Here is a 23924-nt window from a genome sequence, read left to right as displayed (position 1 = left end):
TAACTCCATGTCCGCACGAACCCTCGCTGAGCTGCAGGCTATATATATATGTTACAGGGTATCCTGTTTCCAATCTAGACATCCCTTTGCAACCATCACGTCCCTGAAGTCAAGTCAACGTCAGTGTGTGTACCTCTGCGCTACTATCAGGATTGAGGGAGACGTACATCCGGTTGCTGGGCCAAATCCATCCACAGGGGGAGGGCGGTATGGCATGCCTAACCAATCCGCCGCTATATTGAGGGAGATTGTCAGATCTGATCAGATGATGTGAGAAACGCGACCCTACTTTTGGTATAGATGGTATTGCCTCCCCACTCGAAACGGGTACTTGTTAATCCCATTCCGAGGAAAATGACGACAAATGCTGCTAGCGTTCCGACGTCCAAGGCTCCAGCAAGCACATACGTGTACTGATATGAAGTCATCATGTTTTTAGTTAGGCGAGAAAACAGTAAGAGAATGGCAGGACTCACCTTCGACCACCATGCAAAGTTGCGATGACGGATCGCATATTCTATCCGAGAGCCAGTATTGAGTTTATGGAAAGAACCAATGAACCCATCGAAACGTGCTTACGGAAAACAAATCCTGCAAGCAAGAAACTCGCGTAATTGATCCCTGTAGCAGGCGGAATACCCAAGACCCCGTTGAACATGACGACAAGATCGATTTGACGAAAGAAGCGCTTTGGATATCGCCTCCCCAGCCACCAGATTGGGATGGGCAAGATAGCCCCTGCGATTGTCATGAAGGTTTGAGGCCAATAGAGCGACCCCTTACTGAAAAGTCGACGGGGGCCGATTGCGCCCCTGATATATACAGAATACGTGCTATCAGTATGCTAGCCAGCGGGAGAAAAAGAACGTCTGCAGCCACAACGCTTACCATAACACTCCTGAGTTGTAAAATATGCTCGTGTATGGGCACGCTGTAACGCATCCGGAATTAGCAACGGGCCTATTGGCTCCCGGTGAAGAACAACTTACTGAACTGATTCGCTTGCGTTGGGCTGCAGATATCATCGATGGACGCGAAGAGGATCACCTTAACGCCAACAGAGACAAGGCATGCGACAATTGCTGCAAGGATTTGTACTGTTTGATTCCCCAATTAGCTATTTCTCGACGAAGTTTAGACAACTATAGTTACCGAAGAATGTAATTCTTGGCGGGATCTTCATGTAATGACCTAGTTTCAGGTCTTGTGTGAATTGTAACGCGCCAAGCATAGTCTGTGTCGTGAATGCCTTCACGACCTGTTATGTAGAAGCTTCAGATCAACATCACGGTGAATCTGGGAGTCAATTCGCGCCCACCATATTCCCCAGAATAGACCCTTCAAGCATGTAACCGGGTATGATTTCCGCAATCAAATTCATCGCCAGCTACACATAGGACATTGCACATTAGATTACGCTCTGCAACGACGGACAGCTTGTGCTTACCGCGCTGCCCGCACGAGCATAGAGAAAGCCGGCAGGGAAATAGTAGACGAGGGTTGTAGCCAAGCCGACCAGAAGCGAATAGACGGGAACTCCAGTTTTGTTAACCTGAAAGAGAATGTAAAATGCGCTTAGACCAGTCATGCGGTTGAAGCTAAGATGGATAATCACCTCCACCGACACGATGCCGAGTACGACAGTGGCCATCAAAAAGATGGCATACCACCTAGGAGAAACTATCAGATCACATGTTTGTCAATCCACGACGTAACACATACCAGTCTGGAACCTCTGGATATTGCTTCATCAACTTCATGTGGATATCATCCTCTTCGGTTTTCCTTGAACGTAAGGTATTGTAGATCCTTTCCCCTTGATGAAGTATGGTATGGACGACAGCAGCCGTAGTCAGGCCGAAGGCGATTGTGAATGTCATTGCATAGGTCACGCTGAGATAGACCGGAGAATATTCTTGATAGGCGGTAACGTTCAGTTGATGTTCCGGAGTAATAACTGCCGTGATGTTATAGCTCTGTCCAAACCGGTCGAACAGGCCCGAAGTTGACATGGGCAGGTAAGCGGTATCCCAGACCTGAATGTCGCAATCAGTCTCGTCAGCCTTGATCAAACTTGTTGGGTCCCCAACAGGACGCACATTGGTATAATATAGAAGAGGTGTAATGAACCAGTAGAAGATGACGAATGATACCCCAACGTTAACTGACGCCCACCAAGGTATGTTCAAGGGATTACCGACGACCAGAACTTGAGACCAGTCGAATGTCAGGACGCCCATACCCAATCCTGTCGCCACTCCGAATAGCTGATTGACGACCACGTTATCTGTTTCATGTGATCATGAGATGTGCTTAGATTCGGGTATATCGCAACGCGCCGGAGCAGACACGTACCAGGCTTGATCCAGCAGATCCACGAAAAGTACGAGAGACTGGTCATGACATAGCCTGAATAGTCAGAGATTAGCATCCGATCGGCGGTATATCGGCGGAGAGAGACTCACCGGGGAAGAAATGATAGATAAACACGGAACCCAGGGCGATCATGAAGAATTTAAATCGTGAGATGCCATGTGATCCTGGGTCGTCACCAGCATGGAGGGTGTTCAAGCTTGTCGTGATGACCAGGTTGTATGGCCAGATCATGGAAGCCGGCCATACGAGTAGCCGACGAGATAACCCCGCGAGGCCAAAGCCCCCCATCTGCGCTGTCAAAGTGAACAGCAGAGCAAAGCTACATTTGGATCTCAGTAAGCCGCAACAGCGATAGAGCTCTCTCTCCGTCGCTGCCCAACCTCACCTATCCGAGAAAGGGATGTCGAGATATACCTGCGCAGCGGTAGCTACATGCAGCCCTGTCGTCCATTGGAAGGAGATGTTGTTCATCATCGCGATGACAGTGTGTTCTTTGATATTGAAAGGTCCAGGATTGAGGTCAAGTTGAAAGCCACCGAGCCAGCGAGGCAGGTGCAACGTGTGCAGAGGCATAGCCCAAGCCAAGAAGCGACCCAATGGATACGCCATGAGCCTAGTAAAGATTTCGATCGTCAGCCGTATGAGCAGAAGTATTCGAAGGTCAGCTTCACTCACTGTCCTGCTAGAGGAAGAATCAGCGGGCCTGGACCTCGCAAAGAGAAGAACGTTGTGATTGTTGCTCCCAGGATGGCGAAGAGCAAACCGATGAAAAGGGATCGAATCGTCAAGGCTGAGTCGAGGTGTAGATGTCAGTTGAAGGACGCCTGGCAACGAATTGCTAATTATGGCTGACCTGGCATCTCTGGATCATCCATATTTGACACCGAAGCCCGAACTTCGGGATACTGGCTGTCCTCGTCAGGATCCTCGACGCCGGCGGTAGAGTTGACCTCTTCGATGGGCCATTTCGGATGGATACCGCCCAGACCGTCGCCCTTGGTGGTGATCCCGTCTGGAATCGTCGATGCGCCCCGCAATTCACTTATGTTCCACGTGGCCTGAGTACCCGGTCGGCTTCGGAAGTTTGCTAGCTCAATTTCGCCAGAGAATGACTTTAGATCGGCGTCTCTGGCGAAGGGATGACCGTAATCGCCATGCATCGAGTCCGGCGCTGATGAAGGCGACTCGTGATCATCCTTTGTGTGAGCTGTTGATGTGTGTCCGACTAGGGTATCAGATACCACAGAAGGACGTTGGGCGCCCCACCTCGAATGTTGTGACGTGAAAGCCGTGGTGTTCGGATTGGGAATATAGTATGGGTCTCCGGCCGTAGGCGGTCGATACGACAGGTGCGTCAAGGTCTCCATATTCACGGGCCGTCCATGAGTCGGCTCGTCCTGCTCTTCTGGGATGTTGAATCCGAACGAGACGGAGCGATCTGTTGCTGCTGTGGTAGGCGCCTGACTTTTAGATGTAGCGATCCGAGGAATCACAGGAGATTGATTGACGTCCTGACCGGCGGTGATGTTACCGTATTGCACCTGCCCAGGCTTTGTCGAACTCCTAACAGCCGCAGTCTGTGGCCTTTCGAAAGCAAACACGTCGGCGTCCTCATCATCATCTGTCTGATAGTCATCTTCGGCTGCTTCATCAAGGTCTTCATCGTCGTTGTCGGGGAAGAATGTCTGTTCTGGAACTTCCCCTACCGATGAGGTCGAGGTGTCTGGTCGTCCTGTATCAAGCCGCCGATGTGCGGTACGGGGCCTGCCGGGTTGTCTCGATTGAGCACCCTCAAATGAAACTTCCTGTTGTTGAGGACCAGAAGAAGGAGGATACATCATGGCGAGACGGATAGTGGTGATCTCGGCGGTTCTTGCAGTGTCGGTTGACGCTGGGATCAGAAGCCAAACAGCAGAGTGCCTGCTCAAGGCTGAGGATTTTCCAAAGTCGACCTCGAGCCTGTCTCTTGATCGATCTCGTTACACAGCTTTCTATGATCGATCCAACAGCGAACGAGAAGATCTCTATCTGATTGAAGAGGAACTCTTATCGCTATCGGTAAAGAGGATGTATGATATCGTTATTGTACAGTTGTAGGCACAAACCTCCCATCTCTTCGCCTTTGCTTGTTGCTTGTCAGATCCCTTCCCTCCCTCCCCTTCCCTGCATCCCTCCCCTGCTTCTCCGCCCGCCTCGCGCGTCTCTGCCAAGAGCTGATCGTTCAAATACGCGGATCTGGCAATTGTTGGGCGCTGCACGCTGCAGGTCTCCCGGCTTCTGCTCTGTGTCTCGAACTCTCTTTCGGCGGTTCAGATATATGGATGTAAACGTACAGCACGTACAGTACATAGTACATGAGTACTTGACATCGTCTGACAGCTGCACCTATGAAGCGATCTTCGTGGGGGCCCGCGAGCTACGCTACGCGGAAAGCACGGCCAGGCCGGCCGAGAACGCTGCAATCGACTGACCAAAAGGTATATGCCCCGACATCAAGTTTACTTCGCCTGTTAGGCCTGTTAAGAGATCGCTCCCATGACGTGCAGAAACAAAAATCGTAATGACATATATCCTGGTCGTCATATTCGTATCACACAGCAACAAGGGCTGTCAACGTGACAGTCACGTAAAAGCGTCAAGAAGATACATATCGATCACAAGTCGGAGGGAGGCGAGCCGAGCGAGACGCAACCACACCTCAAGTTCACGAGTCTTGAAGCTGGGTTGTGTATTGTTGCAAATTGGCACAAGGTCAGACCGGATGCAGCCGTTAGTCCCCGAATTGCGGATACGTACGAAAGCGGTTCATGCAAAACTTTGGGAGGCGACAACACTCTATTCATCCTTCTTCCAGGGGCCTGTGTCATATGAACGACCGAACATCAGCGATGATAAAGAACCAGCAGTGTTATCGCAGTCACTCACAAGCTCGGAGAGCACCAGCCATCCCGCACTGAGGGGTGACAGTGGGCTCGGGGACGGGCTCGGGAATGGGCTCAGGAGCAGCGTCCTTCTTCCAAGGACCTGCATATTTGTCGCATTGATATCAGTCCTTCCGTTGGATATCAATTATTTGCATCAAAGCGAAACTCACAAGCTCGGAGGGCTCCAGCCATTCCGCAAGCAGGCTTGACCTGGGGCTCGGCGACGGGAGCGGCGGTGGCCAAAGTGACCATGGCGACGAGACCAACGAAGGCGGCGGTGAACTTCATTTCGGTGATGAGTAAGACGGTTGTGTTTTGAAAGTGCGAAGGTAGGGAATGTGGTGGAGACGAGCTAGAAGGTTGATGGAAAGAGAGGAGAGGGGGATCGACCTTTTAGTGCGTGAAGAGTCTCCAACATCTCGGGGTATATATACACGTCCCGCATGGTCGTATGGGGCTTAGCGCGGCATGAAGCGTCAGAGGCCAAAGGGACCGCAGGAGTAGGCCGCACGAAACGCGATGACACGAAGCCTAGCCAAGCGAAAATTGCGGAGATCCCGGGCGAGAACGGGTGATGACCCACGTCAAAGGTAGGTCCTTTCTCGGTTCCTAGGAGACATGTAGGTACCAACCCTGATTCATCTGCGGGTATGGATCTGATCTTCCAGGTTCGCACAGTCGTACACGGACGGAACTCGATCGTTTCGCGTCTCATTGTTCGTGAAAGGCTACGTTTACGAATCCTCGTACGATTTTGCGTCTTTCCGGATTTGTTAGCGTGCGTGGCTGTAAGCGTGGAATGGCGCAAAATACCAAAATCTGGCACATTTTACGCCGTTTCTCTCGTCAATTTCACTTTCGTACGATTTTGAGCTGAGACTTCTCGATCACCTTCGAGCGTACATGTCGACCTCTAGATCGAGGTGTCGACGACATCATCAACGACTCGTAACATCGTCAATACCTATTCTATACGCCCTATAAGATGTCAGACGATAGCCAGGACGATCAAGAACGTTATGAAGACGATGTCAGAGAAGCAGCGAACGTTTTCGCCCGATATCTCGATCTCTGGCGACAAATCCATCGACCTCGACTCTACGAACGGCCGATTCTTGTAGATCGACTTACAGCCGTCGAGAAGGTTCATTCGTGGGAACGAGGTCACCCAGAACGGTGCTGGGACGCTATAGGTCTATCGCCCGAAACGTTCCGACGTCTATCGAGAGAACTAGAGGACCTACAGCTCGTCTCGTCGACTCGACACCTCCCGGCGAAAGTAAAGATAGCGGTAACCTTATGGATGTTACGACATGGTGCTCATATGCGAGAACTACGGTCTATCTTTCAACTGAGCTTGCGTACGGCCAGCTAGTAAGTAGTCTGGTCGTAATACTTGGCCACGAGACAAGAATCCGCCGACATCTAGACGATAGCACGATTCATGAAGTCCTCGACGCTATGTTCGACCCTACGTTCTACTATCGCTACGTTCAGCAGCCGACGCCCGCCACTATCGACCGGAACCTCGAACAGTACCAGGACATGCGATATCTGCCTCTTACGGAACGTTGTCTCGGTGCTATAGACGGTACACACATCAAGGTCACCGTTCCGACGATCGATCAACCTCCGTTTCGAAATCGTAAGGGGGACATAACGACCAACGTTCTCGGCTGCGTCGACTTCGCTGGACGTTTCACCTACGTTCTAGCTGGCTGGGAAGGATCTGCCCACGACGCTAAGGTGTACAACAGGGCCATCGAAGAGGATCTAGTAATACCGGAGGGATATTGGTACCTCGGCGACGCTGGATACCCCTCTCGATCGAACCTAGTAATACCGTTTCGGGGGGTGCGATACCACTTACAAGAGTGGTCTCGTTCGAACTTACGGTGAGTACAGGCCTTGTTCTTATCGACCAGCAGCCGAACCAGTATCCACGTGACGTCGTAGGCCGCAAACACCGCTCGAGCTATACAATCGACGTCACTCGTCCCTCCGTAACGTCGTCGAGAGGGTCTTCGGTGTCGTTAAGAAGCGGTATCCCGTATGTTCCGACCTATTCATCTAGAACCGACCTTATAAGACTACAACGAACGTTCTCGCTGACGTACATCCCCCTCGTGCTGTCGCCGTACTAGGTCCTCGTCACCGGAACGTTCTACCCCCTCGAAACACAGATCCAGATCATCTACGTCTGCTGCGTACTACACAATTACGTAGCGTCAAACGGTGGCGACGACCTGATTGACGAGGCCTTAGACGAGAACGGAGAAGTCGTTGTAGTAGGTCGACGTCGACGACGGAGGAACGAGGGTGATAGCGATAGCGATAGCGACAGCGATGGCGAGAGATTGACGACGAGGGAGGAGACGGCTGCTGCGGAGCGACGGCGTAGAGCTATGGCGGATACGATGTGGGAGGGGTATGTCGAGGAACTAGAACGAGAGAGTCGACGACGACGTCGTAGGTGATGTCAGTATTCGATTTACGTATATCGATTTATTTCGTGAAAATCGTCAAATCTTCACCCACCGCGATGAGGTCATTTATTCGCCCGTTCCGCTTGTTTGAACCCTTCCGTCTTCCTTCGCTAGCGTGCTAGTTATATGGCGTTCCAGGAATTTGTCGGGTAAGGCCTGAATCATCGTGACCTTCTCTCGATGTTCGATCAGCCAGTTCAAATATAGGAACGTGTCGTCTTCGTCGAGCGAGAGGCGTTTGCAAGCCGCTTGAGCCCTCTCCATCACATCTTGGGCAGCCGCTTGAGGGTTTCCCCTAAGAATCTTGCCTAGGTCTTGATGTATAGCGCTCAGCGAGCTCTCGTCGCTTGAACGACTCGATTTAGGTCGCCTCCGTCGAGCCGGAGTTAATGTCGAATTTGATGTCGATTTTGTCGGTGTTGGCGTTGTCGGGAGCGGCGAAGCACTTCACACGACATAGTATAAGTACCCCACTATCATATCCCGAAGCTAGACTTACCCAATCGTTGATTGGCTGTCGCTAGCACGGGGAACGTCGATATCGTCGAAATCGTCCTCCTCTTCTTCATTTTCTGATCGTTGGTTGCGGTCCTTCCTTTGAGGGCGTGTTACTGACCGACCAGTGGCCAGACGGCCGTTGCAAAGCTCGTGAAAGTCAGGGTAGAGCTCCCACTTCACGCCCCTTAGTTTATATAGGTTAGCGTGCCTCGGACTTGTCAGCTATTCGACGGTGAAGATTGATCGAGAACCACATCGCATTATCGACACGGAGGGACGAAGTTGTGCGGAAGCAAAAACGGTACGCGAGAGGTCTCAGCACACAAGGAGGGGCATATTCGAAGGTCGACTTATCGACGTCGACATACATCTACTTACTCCCTTCTCCTTTAGTTTTCGCCACGCATCGTCTGGCGCTGTTATACACTCCTCCTCAGGGTCCCAGCCAAAGCCTGATATCTCTGCCAACTCCGTCATCGGCTGGTAGAAGTGGTTTTTGAGCTAGCGAGAGGCAAACGTAAGTCTTCGAGCCTCTATATTTGATCAAATACTTACATAGCGATAGTGTTCGCCTATCTTCAACGCAGTCTTCTCGGAACCCTTCGACAGCCTCTTATTACACTGATCAGCCGCCCTCTGATACACGGCGGACTTAAACGAATTATCGGCCACCTCCCCTAACCGTTTAGCTTCGAGCAGAACGTCTACGATAATACGGTCGTCTTCCTCGTCCCAAACGCAGTTCGCAGAGCGACTCCCCCCCTTCCTCCGTTTACCACCTTCCTGGCTCGGCTGACTACCTGACGTTGACGTAGGACTACGGGAGCGAGTCCTCGGTACCGTCGAGTTTGATTCGGAAGGTCGACCGGCTCGATCGTCACCTCGCGCGAACGCGTTCGACACTGAAGATATCGAGGACATCGTCGACATCGACCGACGCTGCTGATCAGCAAACGGCGTCATCGACCACGACTGTTCCCTGATTGGCTGGGGGGCCTCAGGTACTCTGAATCCTCGCTCATCGAACTGGGAAGACGGTGCTATCGAGGGTGTTCGGGAGGATTGCGTGTTCGACGGCGAGAGGTGAGTTTGCGTGCCGTACGTTCCCGCCATCGACGTCGGCGTCGCTGACGATCTACTATAGCCTACATCGTACGTTCTAGGAACGTCAGTAACGAAGGGGTAGCCAGCGTACGTTTGGTAAGTCGACTGCGTGTTTTGGTGGGGTGTATTCGACATATTGCTAATAAATCGTTCGTGTTCTTGTACCTTCGCGAGACAGGTAGATAGTTCGAACATTCCAACTTCACCAGCCAATTTACTAGCCGACCCAGGAAGACCGAACCTCTGTACCCGCCGTAACGTAATATTCAAAATCCGATGCAAAATCCGCTCGTTTTTGGTCAGATTTCGGACGACAGATTTTACACGTTTTTCAAGCCACAGGAACGACTAAGAAAACGCTAGCGAGAATTGTGGCCGCAAAAACGACGACGTAGGCCCGTCGAATTTAAATATTAGGCTCGAAATCTGACGCTTTTTACGGATCGTAGACGTCGTAAACGCACCCAAAGACGACGTCGCCTGGCAATGACGGGTCGCGGCAGGAAAGGCTTTCTTCGGCATCAGTGAGAGCTCCAGCTCCGTGTTTGATCACACCGTGTCACGGATGTACCCGTTGACCATGGACTCTCCGTGTACCGCTTGATCACATTGATCGGAACGGCCGACTGCCGCCACATGGCTTGGATGTTTTGGAACCAGAAGGGCGTGCCTGATGGAGCTTCTCTCACCGGTGCCTCGCCGAGTCGCGGCGATCCGATGAAACGCTTCTTTCTCGGAGTCCCTCTCACGAAGCATAGAAAAGGTTCGATGTCGGGACGGTCGCTTGGCAAGCAGCGTTTCAGACCGTGGCAGGGACACATCCGTCATCAGAGACGAGACGGGACGACCCGTCCCAAAGGCATTCCTTTGTCCTCCAAGCGATTCTGCTCGAGAGATCCTTCTTATCGAGTCTATCAAAGGCCTTTCGATGCCGGTCCGGTGGGTGCATATCCACGCCGAACGGAGCAAATCAAAGGCAACCTCCTTTCATGATCCTCGGCAAAACATCGTACGATCTCCGCGAGCAAGAAAGTTGGGACCTCGGCGGAATGAAGAACGTGCCAATATGCGGCACGATACGGATCTTGATGACGTTCTGGCGGAGGTGATCGGCCGGCCGCAATCAAGGATCACGTATCCTTATCAAGATCCGAGGTTGTCGAATAACAGCACTTTTGGTCCGTAACCCCCTGCCCCCTGGAACTACAGTATTGCCGCTACATCGTCGCGAAACGAATAGTCCAATTACCATGAATTGGAAAGCGATTGTAATATCGTACGAAGCTGTTGTTTACATATTTCGAACGCGAAGATAAATGGGCGTTCATATTTAACAAGCCGAAACCAATCAGGCTCCAGGCAACAGGAAGTTGAGCGCCTTGTCAAAGTTGTAATCGGCTCCTTCCAGAGCGTCAATCACAAGATTTCGGTCGAAACCCATACCACACAACTGCGATCGTCGGTCTCGTGATCAGTTCAATCCGCAAACTTTAAATCACGAGAATGACTGACCTTTTTCACGTCGGGCAAGTCATCGGGCTGAGCCTTGGTCATGGCTGCAGTCTGTCGTTGAGGCAGCGCAGGCCGTTCGGGCTGAGGTGGAGGAGCTGCTACCGCGATCCCTCCCGTATGAGGCGCAGGACCAGAGCTCTGTGCTGGTACGACGTCGTCGAAGCTGTATCAGAAGGAACCGTTCCCAATCAGCGTCGTATATCTCGTTACCCATTCCGTAGCGCGCTCTTACGTCTGCTCGCTCCTGTCCATGAAAGCGTCCTCGAAAGAGAATCCCGAGCTGGTGCTAGGGTTGATCGTGCCGAACCCGCCTGAACTTCCGACTTGGGGCAATTGCGGGGCCCCTTGAGCTGCAGGGACCGGCGTGTTGGTGAATGGCGAGGCTGCCGCAGTGGTAGGCTTGTTGACCATTTCGAAGTCAGGCGAAAAGTCGTCAAACTCGTCGTCAAAGTCGTTGGTCGCTTTGTGCGTGGCCTGAGGGGCAGCGAGCGGCGCTGCTGATCCTCCATCGGCGATCTGAGCCGGCTGCAGGTCGTCAAAGTCAAAGTCATCGTCAAAGGATGAGTTTGACTGCTGCGCGGCGGCGGGTATCCCCACAGGAGCCGCAAAGTGATCGCCAAAGGTCGGCTGCGCCGTCTCTGCGGTAGGCAAGCCGAAAGGATTGCTGTTGCTTGACATCGACTTTTGCGATGTAGGTGGTGGTGGAGGTTCTCGTCGTTTGGGAGTACCCGTTGCTGTTGCACTGAGTGGAGTTGCGGAGGGAGCGAAGGGATCGAAAGAATCTTCCCTGTTCGTGGTTGGAGGCTGCTGAGAAGTCCCACCTACAGCCACAGGTGCGCCTAGCCCGAGAGCTTGCAATTGCTCGCTGGGAGGTGACTGGGTGGCAGGCGCAATCCCGATGGGAGATTGACTGCGCGGGGCAGCGAATTGGTCCATCTGTCGGATCTCTTCGTCCCGCTGGGGAATATCCTCGTGCTGACGAGATGCCAGTACGCTACTCCCAGCGGCCGACGTGCCTTGCATCTCTCGAGGGTCATATGGCGAGCGTGCCCTATCCAGGTCTTCGGGTCCACCCTCGTCCTCATCCGAAGAGTCATCTGAATCACCATGAGCGGAAGCCGAACGAGGTTGTAAGGCTTGCACATCTACGGGTACGGCAGCGCTTTCCACGCTCATAGGAGTGGAAGGAGGTAGCTCAGTCTCTGGGGTATGGACCATGCTGTTGGGCGCAAAGACCTCTGTCGAGAAGGATCGACCTTGAGCATCGAGGTCGGGTCGCATCGAAGCGGGGATAGCGGAAGGAGCGTTTCCTCGATCGTTGAGAGCTTCCTGGAAATCCTCAGCTGTCTGGGATGCGGGAGCCAGATTGTCAGGCAAGGGAATTCCCCCGGCCAGGCTGACCTCCTCCGCTTCAGAGTGGGCGGTGCCGATCTCATTGGCAGCGTTTGGCTTGGAGAAGTCGTCACCGAACCCATCGTCGAAGCCAGCGGAGAATCCGCCCTGCTCAGATTGCGTCGTGGTTGGCATACCGAAAGGATCGCTCACAACGTTCGCGGACGGTGTGACCTGTCTCGAAGGCGAATCTTGCTCCTCCAAGCCGAAGGGATCTGCACGATCCTGAGTGGCCGCTGGCGTCTTCACATCGTCTTCATTCGCTTCCTCGATTTCGTTGCTCGCCGAATGCACAGGGCTTCGTAGATCCTGGCCATCATGCGTCATGTGTTCAGCTACGGTGGCGACAGCAGCCCCGGTGCCAACGGCAGCGGCACCGACAACGCTACCAGCTGCAAGAGCCCCCACGGCAACAGCTCCACCGATGCCCATAGTGGCGGCTTGCAGTGTCGAGATGCCTTCGCCTTGATCGCCTCTCGAGACAGCCTCGGTGGACTGAGGTGGCGACAGCGATCGTTCGGCAGGCTTGGCAGAGAATCCCATTCGCTCAAAGGGGTTGTTGCTACGCTGGTTACTTCCAGTAAAGTTGGGGCTCAGAACCTGTTGCGGAGTGGCAGGCAGGGGAATGGCGGCGGCCTGGTGTAGACTGGCGGTGGAAGCTGGTCGAATGAAAGGCGACATGACGGGGCTCGCAGCTTGTGGAGATGCCGCGAGCATCTCCTCCTCCTGCGGAGCACTGTTGGCGGCCGCGACCTGGTCGATCTCTTTTTGCACAGCGTCTCTTCCACCTTCGGCGGTAGCCACCTGCTTCTTGCTGATGGCCACCATTCCCTTCTGCTGCCGAGCTTCCTTCCTGAGTTTTTCCAGCAGAGTCTTGAGCGTACTAGTCTCGTCGGCAACAGCTTTCATCTGCTTGCTTGCAGCTCGAACTTCCTCTCGATCTCGCAGAAGAGCCTGCTCAGTCTCGTCCTTTTCAGCCCTCAAAGCGGATAGCTCGCTCTCGTTCTGGATCAAGTCCTGCCTGAGCTTGGTGATCTGTTCCTTTTGCTCCGAGACGCGCGTCCTGAGATCGGTAACCAATCTGGTCTCGGTCTCATGTTGCGCTCGGACAGAAGACAGTCGCAATTCCAAATCTCGCAGTTGAGCAGCCGAAGTCGAGGATTCAGCTTCGAGACCTTTGCGCTCGCGCTCCAGATCGGTGACAGCCTTTTGGGTGCTAGTCAACGAATTCTGAGCGTTTCCGATTTCTGCCGAGTGGTCGACAGTCGGCTTAGGAGTCGAGACGCTGTCATCTCCCATGAGATCGGGCTGAGATCCGAACGGTGTTGAGCCAAAGGCGTCTACCGTCGAGCCCCTTGAAGGGACAGCAGGAGGACTTATCATCCGCGAAGGAGGTGCTGCCGGACTCTTTGCTCGGGAAGCTGCAGGAGGAGGAGGTGGCGGTACGTTGACCGATGCAGCTCGGCTCGGAGGCGAGGCGAAGTATGATTGCTGCGGAGGCATGGATGGCTGCATGGCGGGCGGCGAATCGCCAAAGACGTCGAACAGATCTTTAGTAGCATCGTCTGCGGAACCAGTTTCAGTACAGTACAATGTCATGAATATCGGAGAATGAAATCAGGCTCACTCTGGTTGGCATTCGAAACCTGGCTTCGGAGCGAAGGGGGAATCATGCTCTGGGGTAAAGTACCAGGCAGTTCCTTTCCGGCAAGCTTGTTGTTGATCAAGAACATGGCTACGGCGAACTCGTCTTTGCCGAGTTTTCCTTCTTTGCGAATGTCGGCCAAGTCCCTAAGACCTCACAGACGAGGTCAGCTTGCGAGTATCAGTGCGATTGGCGAGCCGGAAACTCACCAGACCTGAGCCAGATCGGTTTCCGGCAGTCCACTTTGCATTAAGAAAGGTACAGCGATATCTCCCTCAATGAAGCCTTTGCGACCGGTATCCAATCCGTCAAAGAATCGGTCACTCGCGACCTTGGATTCCGAGGTCACATCCCAGGATGGCTGAGCGGATTGCGCAGGCTGAGTGGGAGCAGCGAAAGGAGCTTGCATGGAAGGTGCAGCGGCGGGAGGTGCGGTGTATTGCCTGGTCGGGGACTGAGCGATAGCACTCTGTCCGGTTCGCTGAGGCTGCATGATCCCCTGTCCCGTCAACTGCTGGGTCAGCCTAGCGGGTCCAGACCCGGTCAACTGTGCAACCATGGGGTTGGTAGGAGCCGTCGGTTTGGGACGTCCGCCCGAAGCCTGCTCGTAAAGACCAGGAGGGAGGGTAATCGGCAGATCCTTGATGCTTCCGGTCATCAGATGCTGTAGGTAATACATCCCGATGATGAAATCCGGTAGATCGAGAGCACCTCGTTGCTGGGTGTCGGCCAAGTTCCACGCTTTCGCTAAGGTCTCGGTGGGGAGACTGCTCTTGACAAAGATTCCCTGGGCTTTAGCGGCACTTAGCAAGCCATTCTCCGGCCCGGCTCCGACAAAGAGTCGAGTGAACTGCGCCTTGTCTGCAGGGCTCAACGGTGCCACGGAGTTCCCGGTGGTTTGTGCAGCCATCGGGGTTGCCCTGGGAGCCGTCTGGCCCTCGAAAGTAGGGTACGGACCAGCTGGAGATCGTGAAACATCAGCGCTTGTCAAGCAACCAATCTGCCATGACACGACGTGCAGCGTACCTTTGTTAGCGAGGTCTTCCGTAATAGTATCTCCCTTCTGTGCCCAACCGATCAGCCTGCAAGCACGATACCACCCGTCCTTGGTCAGGTAACCGTTGTTGGCGCTGTCGACGATGCTCCAGATCGTTCCGAGAGTTGCCTGAGGCAGCTTCGAAGTCAAGAGAAAGGCGTAGCATGCTTCACCGGTCAGGACTCCGAGCTGATAGTGCCGGAAATAACACAGGTCGAGGTGAGCTGTTTCGTTCGGGTGGTGTCAGATTCGCAACCAGACCTAGACTGACCTGGTCTTTATCGATTACGTTGAAGAGGCGATCAAAGTATGACCTCTCCTCTGAGGCTATGGATCGGAGGCATGGACGATAGTCAGTTACGGCGAAGAGTATCGAGGCCAGACTGTAGAGATGGCGTGACGTACAATATTGCGCGCTCATAATCTCAAGTATATCGTCATCCACTGTCCTGCGATTGACCGACTGAGTGTTGTGAAGGGTCAAAGTAGCAGCTAGGCAGGGAGGAGGAGGTTGTGTATGTAGATGTAGGACGGAGTCACAGCACATAGCAGGTCAAGGGTAGCTAGAGGTGCGATATCGACGACGGTCGGTGCCCGGCAGCAAGCATGACGTCGACACGCAACGGGAGGGCGGGGGTATGGGCACGGTTACGTAATCAACCTGACATCTTGATCCCGTCGGGTAGATCCGTCCATCAACCACGGGGCCACGGAAGTGATGAGTACAGACGTACAGATCAGTGACCAGGAGCATCTCTCCCTAAATTTAACGCACACTGCCAGAGGAGCATAGCTTAACGGTTCGAGCTAGTCCATGACCGTATGCTTGGTGTGAAGCGATCGGCGCATGGGACTTTTCCTGCATTCACTTGCCGTCGACCTCTTCATCACTATGTTGTCGGGCTCAGTCTAGGCCCAGCGAACCCATGGTCGGCCGTCAGCAGATCCACCACTGTCGAGAACCGTCGATATGGCTCTTCTCTCCCAGGGATATCTCAAGTGGAGAGCATTGATTCCGGAGTACAGGATGTCGTAACCTCTTCGTCTGCGCCATCGACGAGCGTATTGCTGTCTGCCCTGTTCGGCCTGCCACTTGCGCTTTGGGCTTACAAGGTCCGCCATAAGAAAGTGGATCGCCACTTGGGCTAGAAACGAGCCGTTGACCGTAATCCTGTATCATATAGTGCTTGATGATGGTGATGTTCCAGCGCAAGATCATCTACATGGGCTACATCCCACCAGGAGCACGGAGCGAGGTAAGCTATTGATGCACATTGGTGGCATCAGCTTTGAAAGAGCTGACCATTGAAACAACCATCCCGCAGACCCTTGACTCGATGGATCCTCTGCTTCAGGGCTTGCAAGCCGAGAAGATCGTAGTAGCATCCGACCCAGGTATCAAGCTCGAAGGTTTCCTCCTGAGGAAGGAGGCATCTGCCGTAAACACTTCGCCTCGCCGAGTGGTCATTGTCTATTTTCAAGGTAAGCTCGATAGCGGAAAAATCAGTAACCCTTTGTGTCAGCGCTGATGTAGAGTACAAACCATTTTGCAGGCAACGTAGGCTCTCCGATCCAGCGTTTACCCATCTTTCGAAAGCTGTGTTTGGCCGTAGGGAGCGCGAATGGACCTCTTAGCGACCTCGAGCTCGATTTGATAGCGGTCCCGCCCCGCAGCTACGGTCTTTCTACGAACGCTCGACCGAACCAACGCGCCCTCTTGTCGGACTATCGAGCGGTAGTCGAGCACGTTACCATAAGATACGCCGAGCTGGACAAACGGGATGGGGTTCAAACCAAGATCGTATGGTATGGACATAGCCTAGGCGCATCCATCGCTACCTGTCTGCTCGCTAGCATCTCCAAGCAGGGCTTTGACGATCGCAAGATAGTCTGTGACGGCCTGATCTTCGAGAACGGCTTCGCCAGCATCAAGGGGATGGTACGAACGCTGTACCCGCAACGTTTCTTGCCGTACTACTGGCTCACACCATTCGTCGCGGACGACTGGAACGCCGTCGACGCTTTTCAGTCCAGCAAGGAGGCTGGTTCTATGATCAACACCGTTCCGAAACTGTTTATAGCTTCGGAAAAGGACGAGATGGTTCCGACCGAGATGGTCAAGCGCGTCTATGAACGAGCGGTCGAGCATGGTGAACCCGGCATTCCGTGCGAGTGGCTAGGTGTCAAGGACGCTATGCACGACTTTGCCTACCAGAAACCTAGTTGGCTCAGCGGGATCACTCGATTCATCGCAAAGTTGTAACCGACAATACATGACCTTATACCGATCTACCGAATGAGCGTCGGTATAATTTCGAGCGCGTCGACCTCCGGTCTTATCTCTCGGCGGAAGCTAATTTTAGGGGAGGGGGGGGGGGGGGAATCGTGCGAGTCGGCGAGAGTTTAGGAATGTCGATGAGAGAAAAAGATCTCGAGGAGAGCGATCCAACTCGACTTTGATCAAGGTCATCGATTCAGCGTTACCACATTTCGCATCTCATAGTCGCACTCCTAGAGACTCCCGGTTGATTTCCATAGCAGACCTTTCCACACCGTCCCCCTTCAATACCCATCAAAACACCCTCAACTTCCACCCGAAAAAATGTCTCCTCCTGCTGATGGAAAGCTCCCCCGAGAGTCGGGTACTGCTCGAGTTGCTGGTTCGGCAGTCGCTGGTATCACCGAGTTGGCCATCTTCCACCCTGTCGTGAGTTGGTCTACGCACTATGGTTCCAGCGAGAGCGAAATGCTGAACATGAGAATATGTCGATGGGCATCGCCAGGACACCATCGCTAAGCGACTGATGTCGAACAAGGCTGCTTTCAAGATGAGCGAGATGAACGAGGTCATCTTCCGAAAAGCCGCCGACAAGTCGGTCGGTGTGCGATTCATGTCTTTGTTCCCTGGTAAGTGTATCGACTACCAGGAACTGGGTATGAGATCGAGCCTGACAAACGACGGATCTCTATCTTCCCAGGTCTCGGTTACGCTGCCGGTTACAAGATCGCCCAGCGAGTGTACAAGTTTGGAGGCCAGCCGTACTTTAGGGACGTCATCGATCGATCATCAGCGAAGCCCTACTTTACCGACGCATTCGGCGCCAAGTGGGGAAAGATGGTCATTCACGCGACCGCTGGTAGTCTGACTGGTATGGGAGAGGTCGTGAGTACCGAAATCGCCCGGTCGTACGTGTCCTACAGGTTTCGCAGAGCTGACAATGTCCACTCTTATCACTCCTCTCAGGTCCTGCTCCCCCTAGACGTGCTCAAGATCAAGATGCAGACCAACCCCGAGGCTTTCCGAGGTCGAGGTATCGTCAAGCTGATCAGCGATGAGGGTATCGCCAGTCTGTACAAGGGTTGGGGATGGACCATGGGTCGTAACGCACCGGGAAGTTTCGCTGTGAGTAAAGGCCAACGACTCTACTTCGGAACACGGACACTGAGCATTTTCCGATATTTCAGCTCTTCGGAGGTTCCGCTTTCGCCAAGGAGTACATCTTCAAGCTTTCCGATTACTCGCAAGCTACCTGGGGTCAAAGTGAGCTTCACACTCGGTCAAAGCACCAGGATCAGCGTACTCATCCGCTCTGATCGTTTTTGTAGACTTCGTTGCTTCTATTGCCGGTTCCGTCGCCTCGATCACTGTCGCCGCACCACTAGGTAGGTCCCATCGGTGAGAGGACAATTTCGACGCTGCGACTGACTCACGCCTCTTCGCTCCTGCCTTGTTAGATGTCATCAAGGTCAGCTTACGTTTCATTGACAAGACTTATTCAGACATGCATTGGTTGCTTAACCTGATTACCTTATTCAGACCCGTATCCAAAACGCCAACTTCGAGAGCAAGGTGTCTGGCGCTACCGTATTCAAGGACCTCATCAAGAACGAGGGCCCTAGCGCCTTGTTCAAGGGATTGACCCCCAAAATTGGTGAGCTCAATAGCGCACTCTGATCAAGTAGCTGTGGCGCTGATTTATGACCTGTTGCATTCAGCCATGACCGCCCCGAAGCTTACGTGAGGAATTACGGAACGTATCGGACAAACTGAAGTTTACTAACTTGCTCCCGTCTGAATATTCTACAGGATGTCCTTCGCTCTTGCTCAAACCCTTATCCCTATGGTAAGCCCTCGTTTCTGACGTATACATCGTGTGTTGTCCGCTCAAGTTCATTATTTTTCTTTATAGTTCGGGAAATACTTCTAGACGGTTCCCCAGCAGCTATAGTTACACTTCGATTCGTCTTCTCTACCCCATGTTGTCATATAAACAGCCAGCACATCGCTCCCCCCCAAGCTCCTCTTGTCCTGTCTTTGTCGTGTTGACAACTACCCAAAAGTATAGATGTGTTACTCACTTGAAGATAGTGTGGCTCTCCAGGTGCCAGGTGTCGATCATGCGCGTCGCCTCGGCCTTGGTTTGTAACGAGCCGAGCCAACTTTTTCCCGATTATTCAGCTCAACAGATCAGTGTGTCAACCTTGAATCTCTCGACCAAAAGTCTTCGGCTTGCCACTTTTCATATATACTCGGACTAGTGCATCGCCAGAACGGTCCCGTAGCAGCACTCACGAAGAATTCCACAGCTAAATCTCGTCCAGAAACCACGCACTATAGCCATGTCCGAACATCCCGACCAGCACGAGAACGAGGGCTCCGACGAGGAGCAGCAGGAGGATGAGCAATACATCAACCAGGACGACATCGAGGTCGTAGAGGAATCTGATGCCGATGATGAGCCCATGGATGAGGATGATCAGGAGGAGGACGGGTCCGGTATGATCAGTGCCAATCTGCCGCTGGAGGACAACAGTTTGGGACACTCCAGTTAGTGCGACATTGTACAAGTGCGAGGTCGACGTTTAGCTGAGCTGATGCATTGTTTTACCTTGCAGTCCACCACGAATCTTCAATCTTCCAGGTCACCCTGCACCCCTCCTTCCCGAACCCTCCCCTCGCCATCTCTGGAGGAGAGGACGACCTCGCCTTTATCTTCTCCCCGCTCTCCCCGTTCCCCGACCCTTCATCCTCGAAATACCCCATCAACAACTCGACCTTTGAGCCAGTCAGGCTCACCGGGCACACCGACTCGGTCATCACCTGCGCTTTCAGTTCTGATGGCGAGATGGTCGCTACCGGAGGTATGGACGGCAAGGTCAGGGTTTGGCGACGGGTCAAGGGAAAGCAAGCCGAGGACCCAGCGAGCGTTGAGGCTTGGAGGTCATGGGAGTTCCTGACTAGTCTCGACACCAGCGACGAGATTACCGTGAGTTTGCGGCACGGATCGGACGAAACGACATTAGCAGAAAGCTCACCCGGCGTTCGTGAAAACAGTGGCTAACTTGGCATCCCAAGGGACCCGTTCTTGCGGCCGGAACTGAGGGTGGTACCGTCTGGATGTGGCAACGTGAGTCTCACGATACATCTCGATGTCAGTCATCGTGTCTAAATTGATATGCTGGTGTCTTTCTCGGCCTACAGTACCTAGCGGAAACAACATGCAAGTCTTTTCCTCTCACACTGAAGCGACTACGGCGGGATACTTTACTCCCAACGGAAAGCTCTTGGTCACCACCTCCGCCGACTCTTCAGCCTGCGTCTTTGACCCTCGAGAGAACGCTCCTCTACTCCGACTAGCACCGCACCAGACCTACAACTTTGGCCGTTTCGAAGAGGGAATTACCTCACTCGCAGTCGCACCTGCTTCCAACTTCCTCGCTATCGGTGGTGCCAACGGACAGATCCGTGTGATCAACTTGCCCGATGGCAAGGTCGTCAGCAAGATCCCGGGTCACGCCGAGGGAGAGTCGATCGAAGGGCTCGCTTTCATGGACATCTTGGGTCTCGCTGGACCGGGTGGAGATGGTAGTACCAAGGGGTTGCTCTTGGTCAGTGCTGCCACTGATGGCAAGGCCATCGTCTGGGACGTGACCACTAGCAAACCTAGGGCCGAGGTCCACCACGAGGTATGTCGCGACCCTTCGTGCCCAATGTCACTTCATATGCTTACACGCCTCTCTTTCGCAGGACGTTGTCACCTCGGTCTTCGCCCACCCCGCTCCTCGAAGGTACTTGTTCACTACTGCTTCGGCTGACAAGACCCTCAAGACTTGGGACGCTCGACAAGGAGCTCTGATCGCTACTCACAAGGGCCACGCTGGCACTATCAACGGTCTCGCCGTCGCTGCGGCTCCTGCTGGGTGGGGTGTTCCCGAGGGCGAGGAGGAAAAGGCTGGGGAATCCGTGGTGGTCAGCGCGGGTGATGACGGTGCTGTGCTCGTTTGGCGTGTATAGACGTTGTTTAGCTATAGAAACCAATAATTATAGATCCGGCAGCAAACTTTATGTGCACGATCGGAAGGTTCAGGTTCTGACGGTCGGCATGAGCTGAAAGCTACTTGATGGTATTGGCTACAGTTGAAGGGGAAGAAACGACTAGCCTATCGAACGGTCGCTGTATTCGCCCCCTTCGTCCATCTCCATTGGCTGCTTATTCTCCTTTTCCACCTCCATGTCCATATACGCATCCTCGTCCCTAACCTTGCCCTTGATGGGCCGCATCCGGCTCCTACTCCTACTCCGACTCTTCCGCTTGACGCCGCGTCCGCTCGGTGTCCGTCCCATACGCATGTCGTCGTCGTCGCTCGAGCTCGAATCCGAGATTGGCCTTCTAGGCGCCTGTCCTGGAGGGGCCGGCTCGTCGTCCAGCGCATCGAGCGGATGGACTTTGGTATGATACATGGGTTGCAAGTTCCGGGTCGACCGGATGGACCTGCTCTGAGGTGTTGGTCCGGGTGAAGATCGGGCCGAGGACGGATCAGGAGTATGATTTGGTGTGCGATTTGGCGTCCGATTCGGTGTGCGTGTTGGTGTTTTCATCGCTTTAGTCGTAGTCTTCCGGGACCCACTGGTCGGTTGAGGTCTGGACGTCGACGATAAACGCGGCCGTCCACGTTTTCTCGGCGTGACCGGTATGACAGGCTGAACAGCGGCCCTGTTCCGCCCCGCCTGACCTGTCCCAGTCTCAGCACCATCATCATCGTCGTCATCATCATCGTCCTCTTCCTGATCGTCATCTTCGTCCATCCTATCGTCATCTCCCGCATCCTCCTCCTCGTCGCTCCATCCGTTTTTCTGCTCATCGCCGCTCGAATCCGCATCTTCAGTAAATCTGCCATCTACTACGACGAGCATCGCCTTGATCTAAAAACGAAGCGGGCCTATCAGCTTCTCTCCCCATCACTACGATAGGCCACACCAAGCAGGTCTCACTAACCTCCTTGACGAACCCCCTAGCCACACTCCCCCCCACAGCCCGCCTGATCACCCCCAAACTCGGATCCCCCGCATACTGTGCCCTCGCCTTGGCCTTGTCCGCAGCCTCCTTTTCCTCGTCCTTTTCGATCTCTACGGCCGCATTGAACCTGACCAACGCCTGTCGTAATCTGGGGACGTCCCATCCTTGCATATCCCGCTGCATCTTCGATCGCCGGGGATCCGAGTTGGAATTGGAATTGAAGTCCAGGTCTAGGTCCGGGTCGATATCCGGGTCGTCACCCAGTTGTAACGAAGAAAAGCCGGACAGCCTCGGCGGGATCGATGCTGATGCCGGGGAAGAAGGATAATGCTGCGTATTCGGGAACTGAGAGAATGCTTGCGAGCCTGGGTCCGGGTAGACTTTTCTCGGCTGCGCTAGGTAAAAGAGGACCAAGCCCGTGTATGTGTGAATGATGGCGGATAGTGCGAAGGGGAAGATCGTCAGGTATAACTCGAGCTGTTGGAGGGCTTCTTCGTAGAGGTGTTGCGAGAGCAGGTGGACGACGAGGGAGGTGAGAATTTCCGGTTTCTAGAATATTAGATTGATGATAGAAGTAACAATACTCAGTTATGGACAGGCAATTGAAGGGTATTGTTTGATTGCGACTCACCTGCCACTGATGCGCTACCGCCAACATCCTCTTCAAGTACGCCTCTTTCGCACGATGGTCCATCCCGTTCCTGATCTCGTTCAGAAGAGCCGTATCTCCCGTCAAGGGTTGCGAAGAGGATGAAGATGAGGCTTGGGTCTGATAGAGTTCGGGGTAATCCCTGTCCGAGTCGATGAGGTCGAGCACGGGCAATGCCCATTTCCATGTCGACCTAAAGTCGATCTCGGGGCATCGTACCTGTCGGCAAGGCAAATCGCAACTACTGATTTGAGCACGGTCTCAATCACTTCAATACGGAACCAGGACAACCCACTAGTATAGCCCAACACCTGTACGCCCTGACGGCATCCCGACGGTGCAAGCTGGCGTGCAAAAGGTTGATGGTGTTTTGTATGTAGATACGCCTGTTGGTCTTGACGTAGAGCCGGGTATACCTCGGATCCAGCGAAGTGAGTTTGAAGGCTCCACCAGCCATTTCAAGACGAAGTGAAAGGGCAATCGTTATGTCATTCGAATGTGAGCAAGATCTATGTGCCCAAGTCGCAAGTTGACAGGATCTATAGGCTATAGGACGACAACCTCTTGACAGAAATTGTGTATCGGCGATCAGAGCCTCGTCGGAACCAAATTATAAAATACTTCCGGACTGAGTGGAGGCTAACGTGTTTTATTTCCACCTTGGACCTTTCCGACAATTTCGATGAAGCACACACTCCATCCATCCATCTCTCTCATTCGAAGTTCAAGGAGATCGAGTTCGAATCTAGCTGTGACTATTCTCGCCACCATTCAATACTCACACAGTGTCAGCCATGCCATCAATAAAGAGAAAGGCCAATACAGCCTCTCTGTCGGCACCCGCCAAGGTATGTTTCTCCTGGTCAAATATCCTCCAATCGCTGCTAATCCGATCGAAACCTGCTCGACCTCAGAAACTGGCAAAGAACCAGTACGACGGAGAGACTAGCGCAACGCATGGAATGATGTCGGCAGCCATGATGGACGACATGATCGATGATGAT

The 23924-nt window shown here is 53.5% G+C and overlaps 6 protein-coding genes across 6 annotated transcripts; 3 read left to right on the top strand and 3 right to left on the bottom strand.

The window, feature by feature from the left end:
* Positions 1-120: 120 nt before the first annotated feature.
* HD553DRAFT_301699 (OPT oligopeptide transporter protein-domain-containing protein) lies at positions 121-4459 on the bottom strand (the record flags this gene model as incomplete). The annotated part of the gene is made up of 17 exons (XM_046178669.1): positions 3230-4459; positions 3052-3166; positions 2762-2989; positions 2466-2695; positions 2356-2409; positions 2100-2287; positions 1723-2036; positions 1616-1670; positions 1448-1552; positions 1319-1387; positions 1153-1258; positions 990-1097; positions 889-931; positions 580-812; positions 477-517; positions 290-413; positions 121-233 (listed from the first exon to the last, which is right to left on the bottom strand). Exons 1-17 carry the CDS (start codon positions 4215-4217, stop codon positions 121-123), a joined length of 3114 nt encoding a protein of 1037 aa, XP_046032706.1. The 5' UTR covers positions 4218-4459.
* A 6196-nt stretch (positions 4460-10655) lies between these two features.
* Positions 10656-15491, bottom strand: HD553DRAFT_151583 (uncharacterized protein). The gene is made up of 8 exons (XM_046176747.1): positions 15379-15491; positions 15245-15300; positions 14964-15162; positions 14147-14897; positions 13920-14083; positions 11133-13857; positions 10901-11063; positions 10656-10838 (listed from the first exon to the last, which is right to left on the bottom strand). The coding sequence occupies exons 1-8, from the start codon at positions 15392-15394 to the stop codon at positions 10737-10739; spliced, it is 4176 nt and encodes a 1391-aa protein (XP_046032705.1). The 5' UTR covers positions 15395-15491; the 3' UTR covers positions 10656-10736.
* A 264-nt stretch (positions 15492-15755) lies between these two features.
* Positions 15756-17346, top strand: HD553DRAFT_320183 (Alpha/Beta hydrolase protein). The gene is made up of 4 exons (XM_046181115.1): positions 15756-16086; positions 16158-16229; positions 16299-16455; positions 16527-17346. The coding sequence occupies exons 1-4, from the start codon at positions 15796-15798 to the stop codon at positions 17234-17236; spliced, it is 1230 nt and encodes a 409-aa protein (XP_046032704.1). The 5' UTR covers positions 15756-15795; the 3' UTR covers positions 17237-17346.
* Positions 17347-17437: 91 nt separating this feature from the next.
* Positions 17438-19460, top strand: HD553DRAFT_320180 (mitochondrial carrier domain-containing protein). The gene is made up of 11 exons (XM_046181114.1): positions 17438-17680; positions 17757-17880; positions 17952-18136; positions 18218-18376; positions 18439-18514; positions 18580-18636; positions 18709-18719; positions 18791-18905; positions 18970-18991; positions 19061-19097; positions 19164-19460. The coding sequence occupies exons 1-11, from the start codon at positions 17576-17578 to the stop codon at positions 19179-19181; spliced, it is 909 nt and encodes a 302-aa protein (XP_046032703.1). The 5' UTR covers positions 17438-17575; the 3' UTR covers positions 19182-19460.
* Position 19461: 1 nt separating this feature from the next.
* On the top strand, positions 19462-21321 carry HD553DRAFT_290097 (ribosomal large subunit assembly and maintenance-related protein). Its single transcript, XM_046178337.1, has 5 exons — positions 19462-19801; positions 19870-20240; positions 20309-20381; positions 20456-20940; positions 21002-21321. The coding sequence occupies exons 1-5, from the start codon at positions 19594-19596 to the stop codon at positions 21266-21268; spliced, it is 1404 nt and encodes a 467-aa protein (XP_046032702.1). The 5' UTR covers positions 19462-19593; the 3' UTR covers positions 21269-21321.
* On the bottom strand, positions 21322-23437 carry HD553DRAFT_337725 (uncharacterized protein). The gene is made up of 4 exons (XM_046182302.1): positions 23216-23437; positions 22903-23139; positions 22251-22820; positions 21322-22177 (listed from the first exon to the last, which is right to left on the bottom strand). The coding sequence occupies exons 1-4, from the start codon at positions 23375-23377 to the stop codon at positions 21410-21412; spliced, it is 1737 nt and encodes a 578-aa protein (XP_046032701.1). The 5' UTR covers positions 23378-23437; the 3' UTR covers positions 21322-21409.
* Positions 23438-23924: the final 487 nt, after the last annotated feature.

This window comes from Filobasidium floriforme (genome assembly GCF_021052385.1).
Source record: "Filobasidium floriforme strain CBS 6241 chromosome Unknown HD553scaffold_29, whole genome shotgun sequence".
Lineage (NCBI taxonomy): Eukaryota > Fungi > Basidiomycota > Tremellomycetes > Filobasidiales > Filobasidiaceae > Filobasidium > Filobasidium floriforme.
The sequence above is the reverse complement of the archived record's forward strand: the minus strand, read 5'-3'. Positions and strand labels throughout refer to the sequence as shown.